This window comes from Camellia sinensis, chromosome 14 (genome assembly GCF_055761805.1).
Source record: "Camellia sinensis isolate YWXY chromosome 14, ASM5576180v1, whole genome shotgun sequence".
NCBI lineage: Eukaryota > Viridiplantae > Streptophyta > Magnoliopsida > Ericales > Theaceae > Camellia > Camellia sinensis.
The window spans coordinates 131,858,027-131,873,778 of NC_138974.1; the positions used below are offsets into that span (position 1 = coordinate 131,858,027).

At 37.6% G+C, this 15,752-nt stretch overlaps 1 protein-coding gene across 1 annotated transcript; it reads left to right on the top strand.

Moving 5' to 3' along the window:
* The first annotated feature begins 3,355 nt into the window (after positions 1–3,355).
* On the top strand, positions 3,356–5,737 carry LOC114311086 (glutathione S-transferase PARB-like). Its single transcript, XM_082904222.1, has 3 exons — positions 3,356–3,642; positions 3,870–3,918; positions 5,093–5,737. Exons 1-3 carry the CDS (start codon positions 3,493–3,495, stop codon positions 5,545–5,547), a joined length of 654 nt encoding a protein of 217 aa, XP_082760348.1. The 5' UTR covers positions 3,356–3,492; the 3' UTR covers positions 5,548–5,737.
* The last annotated feature ends 10,015 nt before the right edge of the window (positions 5,738–15,752 follow it).

The window sequence follows — 15,752 nt, forward strand, 5'->3', positions numbered from 1 at the left end:
AATCTTAAAAAGTTAATTTTTTTTAAGGATAATTAACCCAAGATAATGAATTTGGAGCTAATAATTAGAAGCTCTACTCATGAGCCATTGCGAATATGGAATTAGTTAAACTTCTCTCATGACAAATTGTCTTAGAAAATTCAAATAAATGATTAAAAATCATGTTATAAATAAAAATAAAAATAAAAATGGTGTGGTCAATCCTCCACCGAGAACGGGGGTGTCATAATTTGATATCATATATTGGAGTACAAAATATTGATCTTTTTGTCTCTTTTATGTACAAATAAAAAATTTCTATTGTAATTTTTATGCAATGCTGTTGTTATGTATTTTTTATTATAAGAAGACATGTAATTTAACGGCATAAATTTCAAACTGATATAAAATAACACCAAAATACCGTGTATTTTTTCAAACCATCATTTAAAAATGATGTTATTTTATTTTACTTTTAAAATTATTGCAAAGGTGTCCATTTCAAAATATTTTGTTGTTATTTTTGGGCCCGTTGAATTATAGGTTGGGCCCACATCTTCTTTTGGACGGCCTTTGGCTACTTATTTTGACAAGTTTATCTGCCCTTCTCACATGTGTATTCAACATCAACCTACCAACTCTTCAAATCAAACATTAATTTCACATTCCGTTCAAAAAACAAAAAAAAAAAAAAAAAAAAAAAACCACATGAATTTCACATTTTAATTAATTTTACATTTTTGATATAATTACACTAGTATCTTTTAAAGTTATAATTCACATAACAATTAAATTTTTTTCATTAGTAATTTGTTAATTATATATATAAAAAAATGATACTGTGATATATTTTCAACTAAAATGTATATATATATATATATATATATATTTATTTATTTCAATGTCTATTTTCCATCTATATTAGTTTCAGTTGTTTTAACTATACTAAATGAAAAATCAATATAATTATGTCAAAATGGTCGAACAAATTGTATATTTCCCAAATGATATATACACGGGAAATTTCATTTCAGGGTTACCTTTAAAAAATAATTACAAATAAGTGATAAATTTTATAAATATTAATAATTAAAAGCATAAACTTTCTCATAAATTTGTAATATATTTTAAAATTTTCCCTATATATATATATATCATTTTGAGACTACAAATTTATTTTAAAATTTTCCCTATATATATATATATATATATATATATCATTTTGAGACATCTAGTCTATCAGTCAGGATTTAACACTACTCTATTTTTATTTTTTTTAACTCAAACTATTTTATTTTAGACACTAATAATGAGAAATTTCAAGCACCAGAACAAGATTTGAACCCTCAAACAGACTTTTGTTTACAATAAAGAATAAAGAGTAATTTTATTGGCATATTTAAAACAACTCAATCAAAGTATCAGAGTTCTTTTATTGTCCCTGTTTTGTCACCGTACTCTTTATATATATATATATATATATATTAAGATCGTGGAGTAGAGAATCCAAGCTTGAAGGATGACTTCATTTCCTTGGTCTAAAACTTAAAAATCAACTTATTTTTGTCATTTTTTATTCTTTTTTTAGTTAAATTTGTTGACATTTTAGGTTCATCTCAATTAGATGATTATAAAAGAACTTAAAAATTGAGTCAATTTTTTTAAAAAATCAATAAAGCCAAAAATAATTCAAAATTTCTATATATAAAAACTAGCTTATTTTTGTATTTTTTGAATTTTTTTCTCAATAAATTTTTAAAATCATCTAGTTAAGATGGATCTAAAAAATAAAGAGATTTAACATAATTTTGAAAAAATTCACTAACAATAAAAATAAATCGAAATGAAAATGTCAAAAAAATCAACCAAAAAGAAGATTATTTCTTATCTGGAGGCAATTGCCAACTTCCAAGTTTTTTCTTATAAATAAATTGTAATAGTGTTATGATTATTAAAATAATAAAATAAAAATTATTTATCATCTGATATGTGTCAAAAAAAAAAAAATAATCATCACCAAAAAAAAAAGAGGCAAAACCAAGTAATAAAATTTTATTTTGCCAATAAAAAAAAAATCCTGTAAAATACAATAATAATAATAATAATAATATATGGGGAAGAAGCTCACTTTGAATTTCTATCGCAACATCATTTCGTTTTCTCATGGATAACTCGTTGCAAGATAGATACGTACATATATATAGGTGCGGATCAAACGGTCATATTTGATCATAATAAATTCAGATAAAAATACTTAGGAATTGTTTGAAGTATCCTAAATAAGTTTATTTTTTATTTTTTTAGACTCAAAAGGCCTTGTTTAGGAACAAACTAATTTAGTAATTTTTTGGTTATTTGGCTAAAATATGAGCTAAAAAAATTAGTATATTTGGGATGACTTTTTGACTTTTTATGAAAAGATGTGCAAAAAGTAGAGAAAAAAGAGAATCTTTGACTTTTTGATATGGGTTATTGGCTTTTTGGCTAATTTAGTTACTTTTTGACTTTTTGGCTAAAATGAAGGGTTCCCAAACGAGGCCAAAATTGAGGAAGAAAATATGGATGTTTGGGTTAGCTTTTTAACTTTTTATGAAAAAATGTGTAATAAAAAATTGTAAAAATTGATTTGTAGGGAAAAATTAAGATTGTGAGTTGTGCAGCTGTAATTGTTGACTTTTGATGAATAGTGTTAATTTTTTAACTTTTTGAGTAACTTTTTGACTTTTTAATTTTTTTATAATATGTCAAACTTGACCTTAATATTATAATATAATATCTGAATTAATTTTATACTAAGATCATATTTTATTTTAATTAAAAATTTTCACCCATTTATATTAATACAGTGATAACACATTATGCCATAAATAAAATATAACAAAATGACCATCATAATATCTTTTACATGCAACATCTACACATGAATATAAGTATTCAACTTGTTTCATGTTTAAGATGAAAACTGAATCATTTGGTTCGGTCCATAGGTCTATTTTTGGGTCCCGTTTTGATAATCAAAATCGATAAATATGTAAAACTTGTTGAATATTATATTTTTATAAAATATCACTTGATCAGATATCTATAGCTATTTGATCGGATTAGATTTGAATAAAAAAATGGATAGTGAAAAAAATAAACGGTTGACAAAAATCTGATTCGATCAAATAGCTATCGATGTCCGATCAATGTGATGTTTTTCAGGAATATAATATTCAATAAATTTTACACATTCAACGATTCGGATTATCAAAACGGAACAAAAAAATAGACCCATGGGCTAGATTGAACGGTCCAGACTTGATCTCAAACATGAGACAAGCTGGACCTTTTTTTTTTCATTTATTGTATGACTAAGTTTGGGCCAATTTATGTACATTTCAACTAATTTCGAAATTCACACAAAACATCCTTCTATGTAAACACACAAATCTCAAATAGAGCCCGGAGGCGTGAAGTATATGTATCTAAGAGAGAGAGAGAGAGAGAGAGAGAGAGAGAGAGGGGGGGGCAATGGCGGGGCGAAGAGTGTATGGAAGCTTGAAGTCGCCGGCGACATTGAAGGTGTTGGCGAACCTGTTTGAGCACGACCTCGACTTTGAGTTTGTTCCCGTCGATTTGGATAATGGAGAGCACAAAAACAAACACTTCCTCTCTATGAATGTGAGTTATTTGAAAAAAAAAAATGATTGACGTCATGAGAGTCTTCTGTGTTATTATTCTGATATTCTTCGATGATCCGAGTGGTAATTCAATGATATGATTTGATTTATGAAGAAACATTATAATTTCTCTAATTTGCGAGGTTTAATATTAAGCTTTGTGCAAATATACATACTTTAAATTTGAAGGTAAGTAAGCTAGCTATACATATGCACATGTTTTTGCAGCCGTTTGGACAAGTGACGGTGTACGAGGACGGAGGCATCAAGCAATTCGGTAATTTTATTTTTATTTTTTCAAAGTGATATTAGTGTGCCTAAGGCCGGTTTGAGAATATACTATTTTAGTTATTTTTTAAATTTTTACAAAAAGATATATAAAAAAAAATAGGGAGAGTGATGTGATAATTAATAATAATTTTTTAATTTTTTAGTTAAAATATATAATTGACAACGAGTCCTAAATTAGTAATGTTAGAGATCATTATTATAGCAAGAAATAAAAATAAAAATAAAAAGATTGGTTTAATAGAGCCCACTCCATACAAGAATTTAGGCCTTCCACTTTTTTTCTTACACTTATTATTGTTTGAGTTTTTGGTTCCTGTCCTTACGCGTCGGTAATGCATTGTTTAATTATTATCAAGGCATTGTTTAATGGACCCTACTTTTTGTGAAAAATATGTTTGATACTCCTAAATTATAATTCCTAAATTTATTTTTAATTACTTGAACAGTTACATAATAATTATTGATTTGTTAAAAAATTAATTAACTAAGACCAAACACCTACTACGTTTGTTACATCTCATGTTATCTCTAATAAAATAACATAAAATTGATAAATCCTGTATTATCTAGACCAACGATTATTAAATTAAAAAATACACACTTCAATAGTACTAAGCCTCTGTTTGGCAAGTTGGTTCTTGGGCTTTTTTGGCTATTTTAGCCACAAAAGACAAAATAGGCTATTTTAGCCATAACAAACAAAACATCACATCCAACCCATAATCATTACATTCTTCTCTCACAACAAAACTCAAAAAAGCCAAAAAGTCAAAAAGCCCTTCCCAAACCAAGCTTTTAAGCCCAGGCTAAAATAGCCAAAAAAGTCAAAAAGCCAAAAAGCCAACCCACTTCCCAAACGGATTCATGAGATAGTTAACAAAACTAGCTGTTTCCAAGCCATGACCCCTTTAATTTGAGTGAAGGAAGATTTTTTTTTTCTTTAATAAATCAAAGGTCATAATTTGGGGGAGATGTCAAATATTATTCAAATAATTTTAAAAATTCAATCGCAGAATAAAGTACAATCTTCTTACACAAAATATGTAATTCCCACTCATATAAAAAAGTTATATCAGTTCTGTGATCTGATATTGTAAACTGTAAAAGAAGTGTATATTCATAATTGTATATATTACAACTAAAATGGTACTTTGATTCAGAATCAAGGGCAATAATAAGTTGCATGGCTCATGAATATGGCAAGAAAGGTGAAGAGCTAATCTACTGGGACGCCAAGAAGCAAGCCGTGGTGGCTAACTGGATCGACGTGGAGGACCACCACTTCGAGCCACCCGCACTGAAGCTGATCTCCGAGCTACTCATCAAGCCCAAGAAGAGTTTCACACCGGATGAAGGCATTGTGGCAGAAGCCGAAGCCGAGTTGGCAAAAGTTCTGGACGTGTACGAGGCTCGGCTTGAGAAGTCCAAGTACTTGGCTTCTGAGAAATACACAATTGTGGACCTACTTCACTTACCAAACTTGCAAAGCCTCATGGGGACGCCGGCTAAGAAGCTAATCGAGTCACGTCCTCGGGTCAGCTCATGGTGCTCCGATATCCTTGCCCGACCCACTTGGGCTAAGGTGCTTGATATGCAGAAGAAGGCTCAAGCTTAGCTTTGGAACCTTAAATGCTTGCCCCTAATGCAAATCCCATTTGCTTCAATCATCAAAATGGCTAAATAATGCAATCTCAAATGTCTATTAATTTTCAAAAATTATGATGTGTGCCTCTTTTTCTATGGTTGGAATAATTGTTACTATTCCATTAATAAAAAAGCTACGCTTTTATTAGTACTTAGGAAAATTGTGCGTATTTAAATTTTGTCCGGGGCAAATACATAAAAATTGTACATTTCATTTTCAAAATATTTTTTTCTATCAAATATTTAAAAAAAAAAAAAAAAACTATTGACATGTTATTGAAACGAGATATCAATAGTCATATAAGTCAAACTAAAATAAGTCATTTTAGGAAGATAATGGTAATTATTGTAGATAATATTATGTACAAATCACTTACACTACAATATATAAGAGTTTGAAAGATTAAAAAAATTTATTCCTATAAGTAAAAATTTTGTTGTAATAAATATTTAGGAGGCCTCATTTGGAAACATTCTATTTTAGTAATTTTTTGATTTTTTTGGTTAAAATATGAGATAAAAAAAATTAGTATGTTTGGAATGAATTTTTATTTTTTCATGAAAAAATATGTAAAAAGTAAAAAGAAAAGAAAATCTTTGAATTTTTTGTATAAATTATTGGCTTTTTAATTTTTTTAATAATTTTTTAACTTTTAGATTAAAACAGTAAGCTGCCAAACGGGATCTCAATTTCAATTGTGACGATGAGGATAGCTACTTTTTTTGGGCCCATCCCTTTTTGGTTATTGTTTTAAGACATAAAAATGCAAAAATGATAAACTAAGAGTTTAGTCTTAAAGGTCATAGGTTTAATTCTTCTTAAGAGAGAGTTGATTTAGGAAGTAAGCACTCAGTGTTTTAATTCTCCATAAATGCTAATCTAATAACTAACAACTCATTTTCGAACCTATTTGATTGGACATATTACATTATAAGATTGAGATTATTAATCTATGACATTCACATTATATTCTTTTGTTTCAATTTTTATTATCTATATTATATTTTGATGGACAATCTATCCAATAAAATTAACAATTTTTTTAATCTTATAAAACTTATAATAAAAACAAACATATGATTGAGATTCTATATTTTCATATTCATTGCAAAACAAATATAGACAAACAAATTATTTATTTCACTAATCCAATTGCATAACCAATTCTATATTAATCTTGTAAGTTGTTAATTATTTCACTATTAATTCCACTAATTAAATATAGACTAAATGAAAAATTCTTTTAATGGTGAACCGCTTTCCAAATGTTAAAAGTTAATTTTTTAATTTTTTTTAAAAAACATATAAACAAATAGTTAAATTATTTGATTAAAAAAATTAAAAAATTAAAAAATTAAAAAATAAACTTTTAGCTAAGTCATCAAAATAAGCCGAGTTGCCAAAAAGCGGCTTGCTTTGGTAAATTTCTGTCTCCTAGATTTGATCCCCAAAAAAGGGGACAATTGTTGCACAGTGCTAGCAGAAAAAAATAATTATTTATTAATAAAAAAATTATAATATTAATAATATTTATCATTATTATGTAATTTTTTTTTTTTCCTCACACTCACTGAGTGTAGCTTAAAAAAAGCGTGAGGATCCTCTAGAGTGAAATGGTTGTATCTCATTTGCACTATTTTGTGCATTGCAAATCACTCGCGCTGTTTAGCGTATCACACTGTCTTGTGCATTTCAAATCACTCGCGCTTTCTTGCGCATCGCACTATTTTGTGCAGTTTATCACTCGCGCTGTTTAGCGTATCGCACTGTCTTGTGCATTTCAAATCACTCGCGCTTTCTTGCGCATCGCACTATTTTGTACAGTTTAATCACTCGCGCTGTTTAGCGTATCGCACTGTCTTGTGCATTTTAAATCACTCGCGTTTTCTTGTGCATCGCACTATTTTGTGCAGTTAATCACTCGCGCTGTTTAGCGTATCGCACTTTCTTGTGCATTTCAAATCACTCGCGCTGTTTAGCGTATCGCACTGTCTTGTGATTTCAAATCACTCGCGCTTTCTTGCGCATCGCACTATTTTGTGCAGTTTATCACTCCCGCTGTTTAGCGTATCGCACTGTCTTATGCATTTCAAATCACTCGCGCTTTCTTGTGCATCGCACTATTTTGTGCAGTTTAATCACTCACGCTGTTTAGCGTATCGCAATGTCTTGTACATTTCAAATCACTCGCGCTTTCTTGCGCATCGCACTATTTTGTGCAGTTAATCACTCGCGCTTTCTTGCGCATCGCACTATTTTGTGCAGTTTATCACTCGCGCTCTCTTGCGCATCGCACTATCTTGTGCATTTCATTATATGCTCTCTCTCATCTTGCATAGAAAATGCTTGTAGCATTTGCTAGTGCATTGTGTCGCACTGTTTTGTGCAGCTTACTTGCATTTTGCATGTATTCTATCGCGCTATCATGCACACCTCACCTGTACTTGTTAGTACATTGCATTGTTTTGAACACAAACCGGCTTCGCGTAGCGTATAAGTCTAATTATCAAAGTCTTCTTTCATATCATTTGCATCCTGCCCCTGAACTACGCTGGTTTGATTCCTTGCAAAAGGATACGTAGGCAGCCTGCAGGCACAACCATTTATTTATCGATATTTTGTTTGTTTGTCTAAGTCTTTGGCCTTGTTAAAAATGGGTCGTCTCTGGGCTTTGACATTCACTCATGTCATTTCATGACTTATGAGTTTTGTCAAAGAGGGGCAACTGTAGACACCTCATTTTTGACCGCCTTCAAGACTTGGGCGTTACTGATGGTGTACTTTGTGGTAAAAGGTATGCAGGGCAAAGGTTCAGTTTCTTCGGAGAGGAGAGAGACAAATCTCAACTTCACACCCCATTTTGGGCCAAAGTTATTTTGGATGGTTTTTAGACCTTAAAACCCTCTCTTTCAAAACATTTTTGAAATAAAGTTTCTACAATGTTCCGAGGCTCACATTTTGTCAAATGATGCGCTTTTCGATAAACCGAGCAAGGACAAAGTGGAAATGAATGAAAGAGAGATGAAATCTTTGAAAAATCTTTCAAAACATTTTGTTTAAGGGTTTGGAGTTGAAGAAGAAAGGAAAGGAGAGGAGAAAACTAGTTTGGGAGAAGTTCGACATGAATCCGGGTAAGAGAGAGTTGAGCAGCCCTCGCTGAATCGGGCTTATTCATTTGCATACTTGGATTTTAGCTATGAGGCCACCACCGTTGGAAAGCTTACTTCCGGAGCTTCATTTTTCACTCAAGAATCTCCTAAAACCAACTCCGGGTGGGGGAGATATGGTTGATTGAAGTAGGGCATCACTCCGGTTGGATCGAATCTGCGCGGCTTCACCAAAAAGGGCATAAATTTTTTTATAGGAGGAATTTTAATGCAAGGTTTGCGCCATTGGAAAGCTAACTTCTGGGGCTTCAATCTGGACACCCACCGGCCACTTTTTGGCCTTGGAAGCCACCACCGGCCATCAATTTAGCCGACCGGCCAAACAGATGGCCGACCGACCAGTTAAAGTAGCCGGCCAACCAATTTTGCTAGCCGACGACCTTCCGGTGTATTCGACAGATTGAATGGATGCCAGCTGTGCCAACTGGAGGGCACAAACTAGATCCTCCATACACGTGTATGGAGGGTCTTTGCTCTTAGTTTGAAGCTTTTAAGAGAAGCTTTAGTCCATTGACTCTATAAAGGAAGCTCTCCTCTTCCTTATACCAGGTTAGAAAAATCAGCTGGAGCTATATGCATACAACCCTCCCTATCTCTCATATCCAAGCCTCCAAACACCATTGACCTTGCACCATTTACACTACACCTCCAAGCCTACTACCTCCACACTCCATTCTAGCAACTTGGAGGCTATTTTCAGAGGTTAGGAGCACACTTTCTCGGACCAAAAGCTGCTGAAGACTGGTGCTACAAGGGTGAGTCCCTATTTCCTTTTTTCTTGCCCTATCTTGCATGCTATCTTAGCTCTTGTTGCTTACATTTTTGGGCTCCGACCTAAACTGTAAATAGTCTTATTTTGAGCTCATCTCTATGTTTGATTAAGGACTTTTCTCTGTTTGAGGTCTTCTCCTCACCCTTTGTGTTTAGTCTCTCTTTTAGGGCCATTTCTTGCATGATATTTTAGCCCTACTTGTGATCATTTTCGAGACTTACTATAAACTGTAAAGTGTCTTGTTTTGAACCCCTCTTTAACTTTGTTGAAGGGCTCATTGCTGTTTGAGGCCATCTACTGTCCCTTGTCTCCAATTTCTTTTTTAGGGCCATTTTTGCATGATAGATTAGCCCTATTTGTGTTTGTTTTTTGAGATTTGTTATAAAATGGAAAAAGTTTTTTTTTGAGGCCCTCTTGATGTTTGATTAAGGACACTTTCTTATTTGAGGTCATATGCTTCCTTGTATGCTTGATTGTCTCTTATTTTGAGCCTTACACCTAAGCTCTTGTTGCATGCTTTGTTTGGCCTTCTAGCCATTGAAACCCAGTGGATTTTCAGTGGCTAGCACACTGTTTTGAGCCTCAAAATTAGAGGGGGGTGACCCCCTCTCTCCTTGCCTTGTTTGATGGTCTTTTTGGCCTTCCAAAGAGACCCTATCTTGCATGTTTTCTAGCCACATTTCAAGGTCAATTTGGTGAGTTTTGGGACTATCATATTTGATTTTCAGAGTTGATTTGGCTATGCTAAGTGTCCATCTTGTATGTGCTTAAAAATCCCTTGCATAGCCCTCTAAAGGAGCTCATCATTTTTGCATGTGTTGGCTTCATTTCAGTGGTTATTTGGGCCTATTTTCACATGTTTTGTTCACAGATTTTTGCTGGTTTGGTGAGATTCCATATGCTTCACACACTCATCAAAGTTGCATGCTACTTTAGTCCATCTTGCTAGCACTTTTTGGCCATGCTTTGAACTAGAAATGTTCATATTTTGGGATTGCCTTGGTTTTGTCTTCATGCTTCATGATCAAATAATGCATGCTTTGTATAGCTATAAGTCATTCTGTGTGCCTAGTTTCGAGTTTTGGGGTTCATCTCATGCATCGGGTGCCATTTTTCCATGTTTCGGGGCTGTTTAGCATCATACTTCAGTGCTGAAACTTATGCCGTTGTATGCCATAATTCATCCTTTCAATGCCTTTGTGGAGTTGTGTTTTGTGCCTTAGACTCGGGGCCATTGCATTGTGCATGTTTGCATGCATCTTGGTTGCCTCATTTTCATCACATGGCCACTGATTTTGGCATGCTTGCGAGCTATCCATGTTAGTTTAAGTCCATCATCGCATGTTGTTGTATGCCATGGTTGCTTACATGTTTAGGTTGCGTGCCTAGTATACATTGCTCATTTGCATGTTCATGTTGCATACTTAGCCTCCATGCCTAGGTTGCATTTCATTAAGCATGCATCCCTTGCCTCTTGATCAACCATGATAGGGGTAGGGGCCCTTTGATGTGTTTTGTGCTTGCATTTCATTTGATATCGAAGTTGCACACTTGGCTTTTGGGCCATCATGCATTGAAATGCGTGATTGATGGCCCGAGGGTCGAGGGCCATGCTCCCTTAAGTCCCTTGCATGATAGGGAGTGTGGTTGGTGCATACATTTGCTTGAAATACATTGCCATGCCTTGTCAGCCCTCGGCTGCTGTCAAACAGGTTTCAGCAGGAAGAATTGGCCGGCCGGCAGTGTTGGGTGCCGACCGGCAAAACAAGTTTGGCCGAGAGCATAATGTTTAGCCGATGACCATTCTAAATGGCCGGTGATGATCTCACTCAGCTGGTAGTGTCCCACAACACTCAGAGAAGTAACCTTAGGAGTTGTGCAATTTTCAAAGAAGCAGAACAGTCAAAGCAGAGGCAAACTTGTGCATGGCAGTGACTTTCCGAGCGGAGCCGAGCCGCATTGCATTGGGCCCTCTTCCCGAGGCCGTTTACTATTTTCATTAGATTATTTAATTCGTTAATTAATTAATTGGTCTGTAATAATTAATTAGCTTGTAGGTTAATTAATTTGTATTATTCTTTTGGTCCCTCCGAGCGAGGGTGAATTTGTAATAAGTGTGGGTGCGTGTATGCATGTCTTCCAACCCCCACTTCTTTCTCCCTTTTACTTACCTGCTTTTGATGGTTAGTATTAGGACATGTTTACTTTAGCATACCTTATGCTATGCATGTGTGCATCATTCATCAGTATTGCATGCACCAGGCTCGGCGCATCATACTAACTGCATAAGTATTTCAAATCTAACTTGAATACATGCTACTTGTGTATTTTCACATGTCATTTATAGACTAGCCGAGCCTACTCTAGTGACATTCCGTATGCGTTGCATTAGGCATTTAAACATGGACTTGGATCATGCATGATTGCTAACATGTTCTTGTTTTGGCACGGAGTACTAGGTAAGCATTTATGCTTTAGCATACCGCATGCGTGTGAGTGTTGCCATAATAGAATGATTACCATGAGGTTAGATGCTTATGTAACATAACTGCTTGAGTGCCTGTGGGTGGAGGTTGAATTAACTAAATTGGGATAATGCATTGAAACTGTGAGTTTTAAGCCCACTAGATAGTGGCAAAACCATCTTTTCTAAAGCCCACTTGAGGGTGGCAAAACCTGCATTTCAGCCTACTTGCGAATAGCAAACCATTTTCAAAACAAGCATGAAATGTTTTGTTCCAATTTAGGTGATTTGGTCTATACTTGTTTGCTGCGCGCATAACATAGTAATTCTAGGCTAATAAATGGAATAAGAACACATAACGTTTTCAAAACTGGATATCATGGTTAGTAGAGGCCGATCTTCGGATCGGGCGAGAGGGGGTGCTCATAGCTGACCTTCCCCAATCGTACCCAAGCTCCCGAGCCGAGGCAACTTTGGTGATGACGGACACGTGGCCTTTGGCACCGAGTCAGGGTTTCCTAAATTTCCCAAAACAAAATATTTAGGTGGCGACTTTGTATCTGGCAAAGCAGTCCATGTTTGGCACTTCTTTCAAAAAATCTGTTTTGTCAAAACGATTTGTCGGATTTGGACTCTTTGGTTCAGATTTAGAATCGTGACAATTTGAGAGTCCGAACTGTAGTGAGCCCAAAACGAACAGAACGGGGGGACTCGTCCTCTCGGGGCGTTCGGGGACGTCTACAACAGCAGTGTTTGATACGGCTAAGTAAAGGAAGAGGGGCTCGCCCATGATTGCCTATGGAAAGAGGGAAGGGTTGGCCATGCACTGTTTCAACTGTTGAAAAACCTCTTCGGATTCAGATGTCCATTCAAAAGTTTGCCGAAGAACTTTGAAGAATGGTAGGCACTTATCTGTTACGCGAGAAATGAAACGATTGAGGGCTGCAACTCGGCCAGTAAGTCTTTGGACCTCCTTAACTGTTTTGGGTGACTGCATCTCGACTAAGGCCTTGATGTTTTCAGGGTTAGCTTCAATGCCCCGCTAACTGACCATAAAACCTAGAAACTTCCCAGATCTTACGCCGAAGGCGCAGTTCTCTGGCTTGAGCTTCATTTGGTACTTGCGTAGGGTAGCGAAGGTCTCCCGCAGGTCGGTCAGATGATCAGTGGAGAGTTTGCTCTTGACTAGCATGTCGTCGACATATACTTCCATATTCCGACCTATTTGGTGATGGAAGACAGCATTGACCAACTATTGGTAAGTGGCCCCAGCGTTCTTGAATCCGAATGGCATTACTCGGTAATGGTAGGTACCTCGGTCGGTGATGAAGGATGTATGTTCCCGATCGAACGGGTGCATCAGGATTTGGTTGTAGCCAGAGAAAGCATCTATGAAGCTGAGCATTTGATGACTGGCCGTGGCGTTGACCAGCAGATCTATGCGGGGAAAAGGATAGCTATCTTTAGGGCAAGCTCAGTTTAGGTCAGAGTAATCGACACAGAGTCCCCATTTTCCATTGTTCTTGCGGACGAGGACCACGTTTGACAACCATTTAGGGTAGTCCACATTTTCGATGAATTGGGCCTCAAGGAGCTTGTCGACCTCTGCGGCTATAAGAGTATTGCGCTCCGGATGAAAGATGCGCTGCTTCTGGCAGTAAGGTCGGAAATGAGGTTCAATACTGAGGCGATGAGCTATGAAAAAAGGGTCAATGCCTGGCATATCTGAATGAGTCCAGGCGAATACATCATTGTGCTCGGTCAGAAGGGCAGTAAGGTCGGCCTTAGCTTGGGGGGATAGTTGGCTGCTGATTTTAGCAGTTTTCATTGGGTTGGTGGGATCGATGGGAATCCCAACGAGCTCCTCCACCGGTTCGCCTCTGACCAGCTCATCCTCATCTCAGGCATCAAATCCTTCAATGATCATGGCCTCCTTCAGCTTGACTTTCTTGAGTGAGGCGACATAACATTCCCTGGCTATGGTCTGCTCTCCCCGTACTGTCCTGACGCCCTGGTCGGTGGGAAACTTTATGGCGAGGTGGTAGGTTGAAGTGATAGCTTGGAAAGCGTTGAGGGCGGTGCGACCAAGGATGATGTTGTAGGCAGAGGGACAGTCGACCACGAGGGAAGTGAGCAACTTGGTAGTCTGCCGTGGGTATTCGCCGATGGTGATGGGGAGATCGATGGAGCCGATGGAGGTCACCCGGTCACCCGGTCACCAGTGAAACCGACCAAAGAGGTTTGGAGGGGAGACAGACTTTCCTCCCCAATTTTGAGCTGGCGGAAGCAGCTGAGGAATATGATGTCTGAAGAACTGCCGTTGTCGATGAGAACCCGTCTGACCTTATAGTTGGAGAGAAAGGCAGAAATGACGAGAGGGTCATCATGAGGATAACGGATGCCAGTACAGTCGGCGTCCGTGAAGGTGATGGGCTCTGTCCACTACTTGGCCTGTTTGGAGGGTCGGTCTACCATGGCCACTGCTCTGTCCGAGCTTTGCCTTATCTTCCTGAGCTCTGCCCTCTGAGTGGAGCGGGATGGTCCGTCACAAGCAAGGCCACCAGAAATGACTCGGATTTCATCAACTGGCGGAGGGGGATTACCTGGGGACTGAGGCTGTTGTGGGGGACGATCATGGCCTTGGTTAGGTTAGGCTGGCTGCCGGGGTGGGGTACGCCGGCAGTTGGTTCTGGGTTCCGAGTCTTTTCTCTTTTCTCTGGGGGTCGGGTTTTTAGATATTAGATCCTGCTGAGTGGCTGGTGAATCTTCGGCATTCATGTATTTCTAGGCTTTGGATAGTAGGGCTGCCATGGAGGTCGAGGGGTTTTTTGAGAGGGAGAAGAGGAAATCGGACGATCGTAGCCCGGCCATAAAAGCCATGAGGATGACCTTGTCGTCATTCTTCGCTACTTGTAGGGCTTCAGTGTTGAAGCAGGTAACGAAGCTGCGCAGCGACTCCCCCTCGGTTTGATGGATGTTGAGGAGTTGGGTTGCAGGGCGGCGTTGGCGCTGGGCTCCAATGAAATGGCTGAGGAAGGAGTTGCTGAGATACTGGAAAGTGGAAACAGAGTCCGCTGGTAACTGACTGAACCACAGTCGAGCTGACCCCTTCAGTGTCACGGGAAAAGCCCGACACATGATCTCGTCAGGGAAGGCATGGAGGATCACGAGGGTACGGTAGGTCTCCAGATGGTCGACTGGGTCCGTCGTACCGTCAAAGGAGTCAATGGTGGGCATTTTGAACTTGGCGGGCAAAGGTTTATCCCGGATGGAGGCAACAAATGGTGAATTTGCCGTTGTAGAGGGTTTATGCTGAATGTTCTGCATGACCCCTTGGAGTTGGAGTTTCATTGCTCAGAGCTCAGCGCCCCAGAGGGGAACGTGGTCACCATGGTCAGTCAATGGAGGCTGGACGCTGCTGGCCTCCCCTTCAGGGGCTGGTGCTACGACCGACGGGTGTGGGGGTGGTGGTAGTGGATTTATATGTGGGTGAGGAGGTTGCAAACCTTCCAAGTTGGATGGATGGAGTTGTGGAGCAGTATGGCTCGGGGCTCTTTCTTGGTTGGGCGAAATATCTGGAGGTGGTGGAGGAGGCATCGGAAGGTTTCTTTGGAGTAAAGTATTTATCAAGGCCTGGTTTTGCTCGGCCATGCGGTTAATGCTGTTGGTAAGCTCGATAAAATACTGTGGTGGGTTATTTAGATTAGGGGGGTCGGCCTGATGGTCGACAGCATTATTGTGAGAAGCCATGGATCTAGTCGTGACTACACAC

What these genes read in the sequence shown, in the direction of transcription:
- LOC114311086 (XM_082904222.1), top strand. Translation starts at nt 3,493, where the DNA reads ATGGCGGGGCGAAGAGTGTATGGAAGCTTGAAGTCGCCGGCGACATTG. An exon ending in AACACTTCCTCTCTATGAAT is followed by an intron (nt 3,643 to 3,869) that starts GTGAGTTATTTG and finishes ATGTTTTTGCAG; the next exon opens with CCGTTTGGACAAGTGACGGT. An exon ending in CGGAGGCATCAAGCAATTCG is followed by an intron (nt 3,919 to 5,092) that starts GTAATTTTATTT and finishes ACTTTGATTCAG; the next exon opens with AATCAAGGGCAATAATAAGT.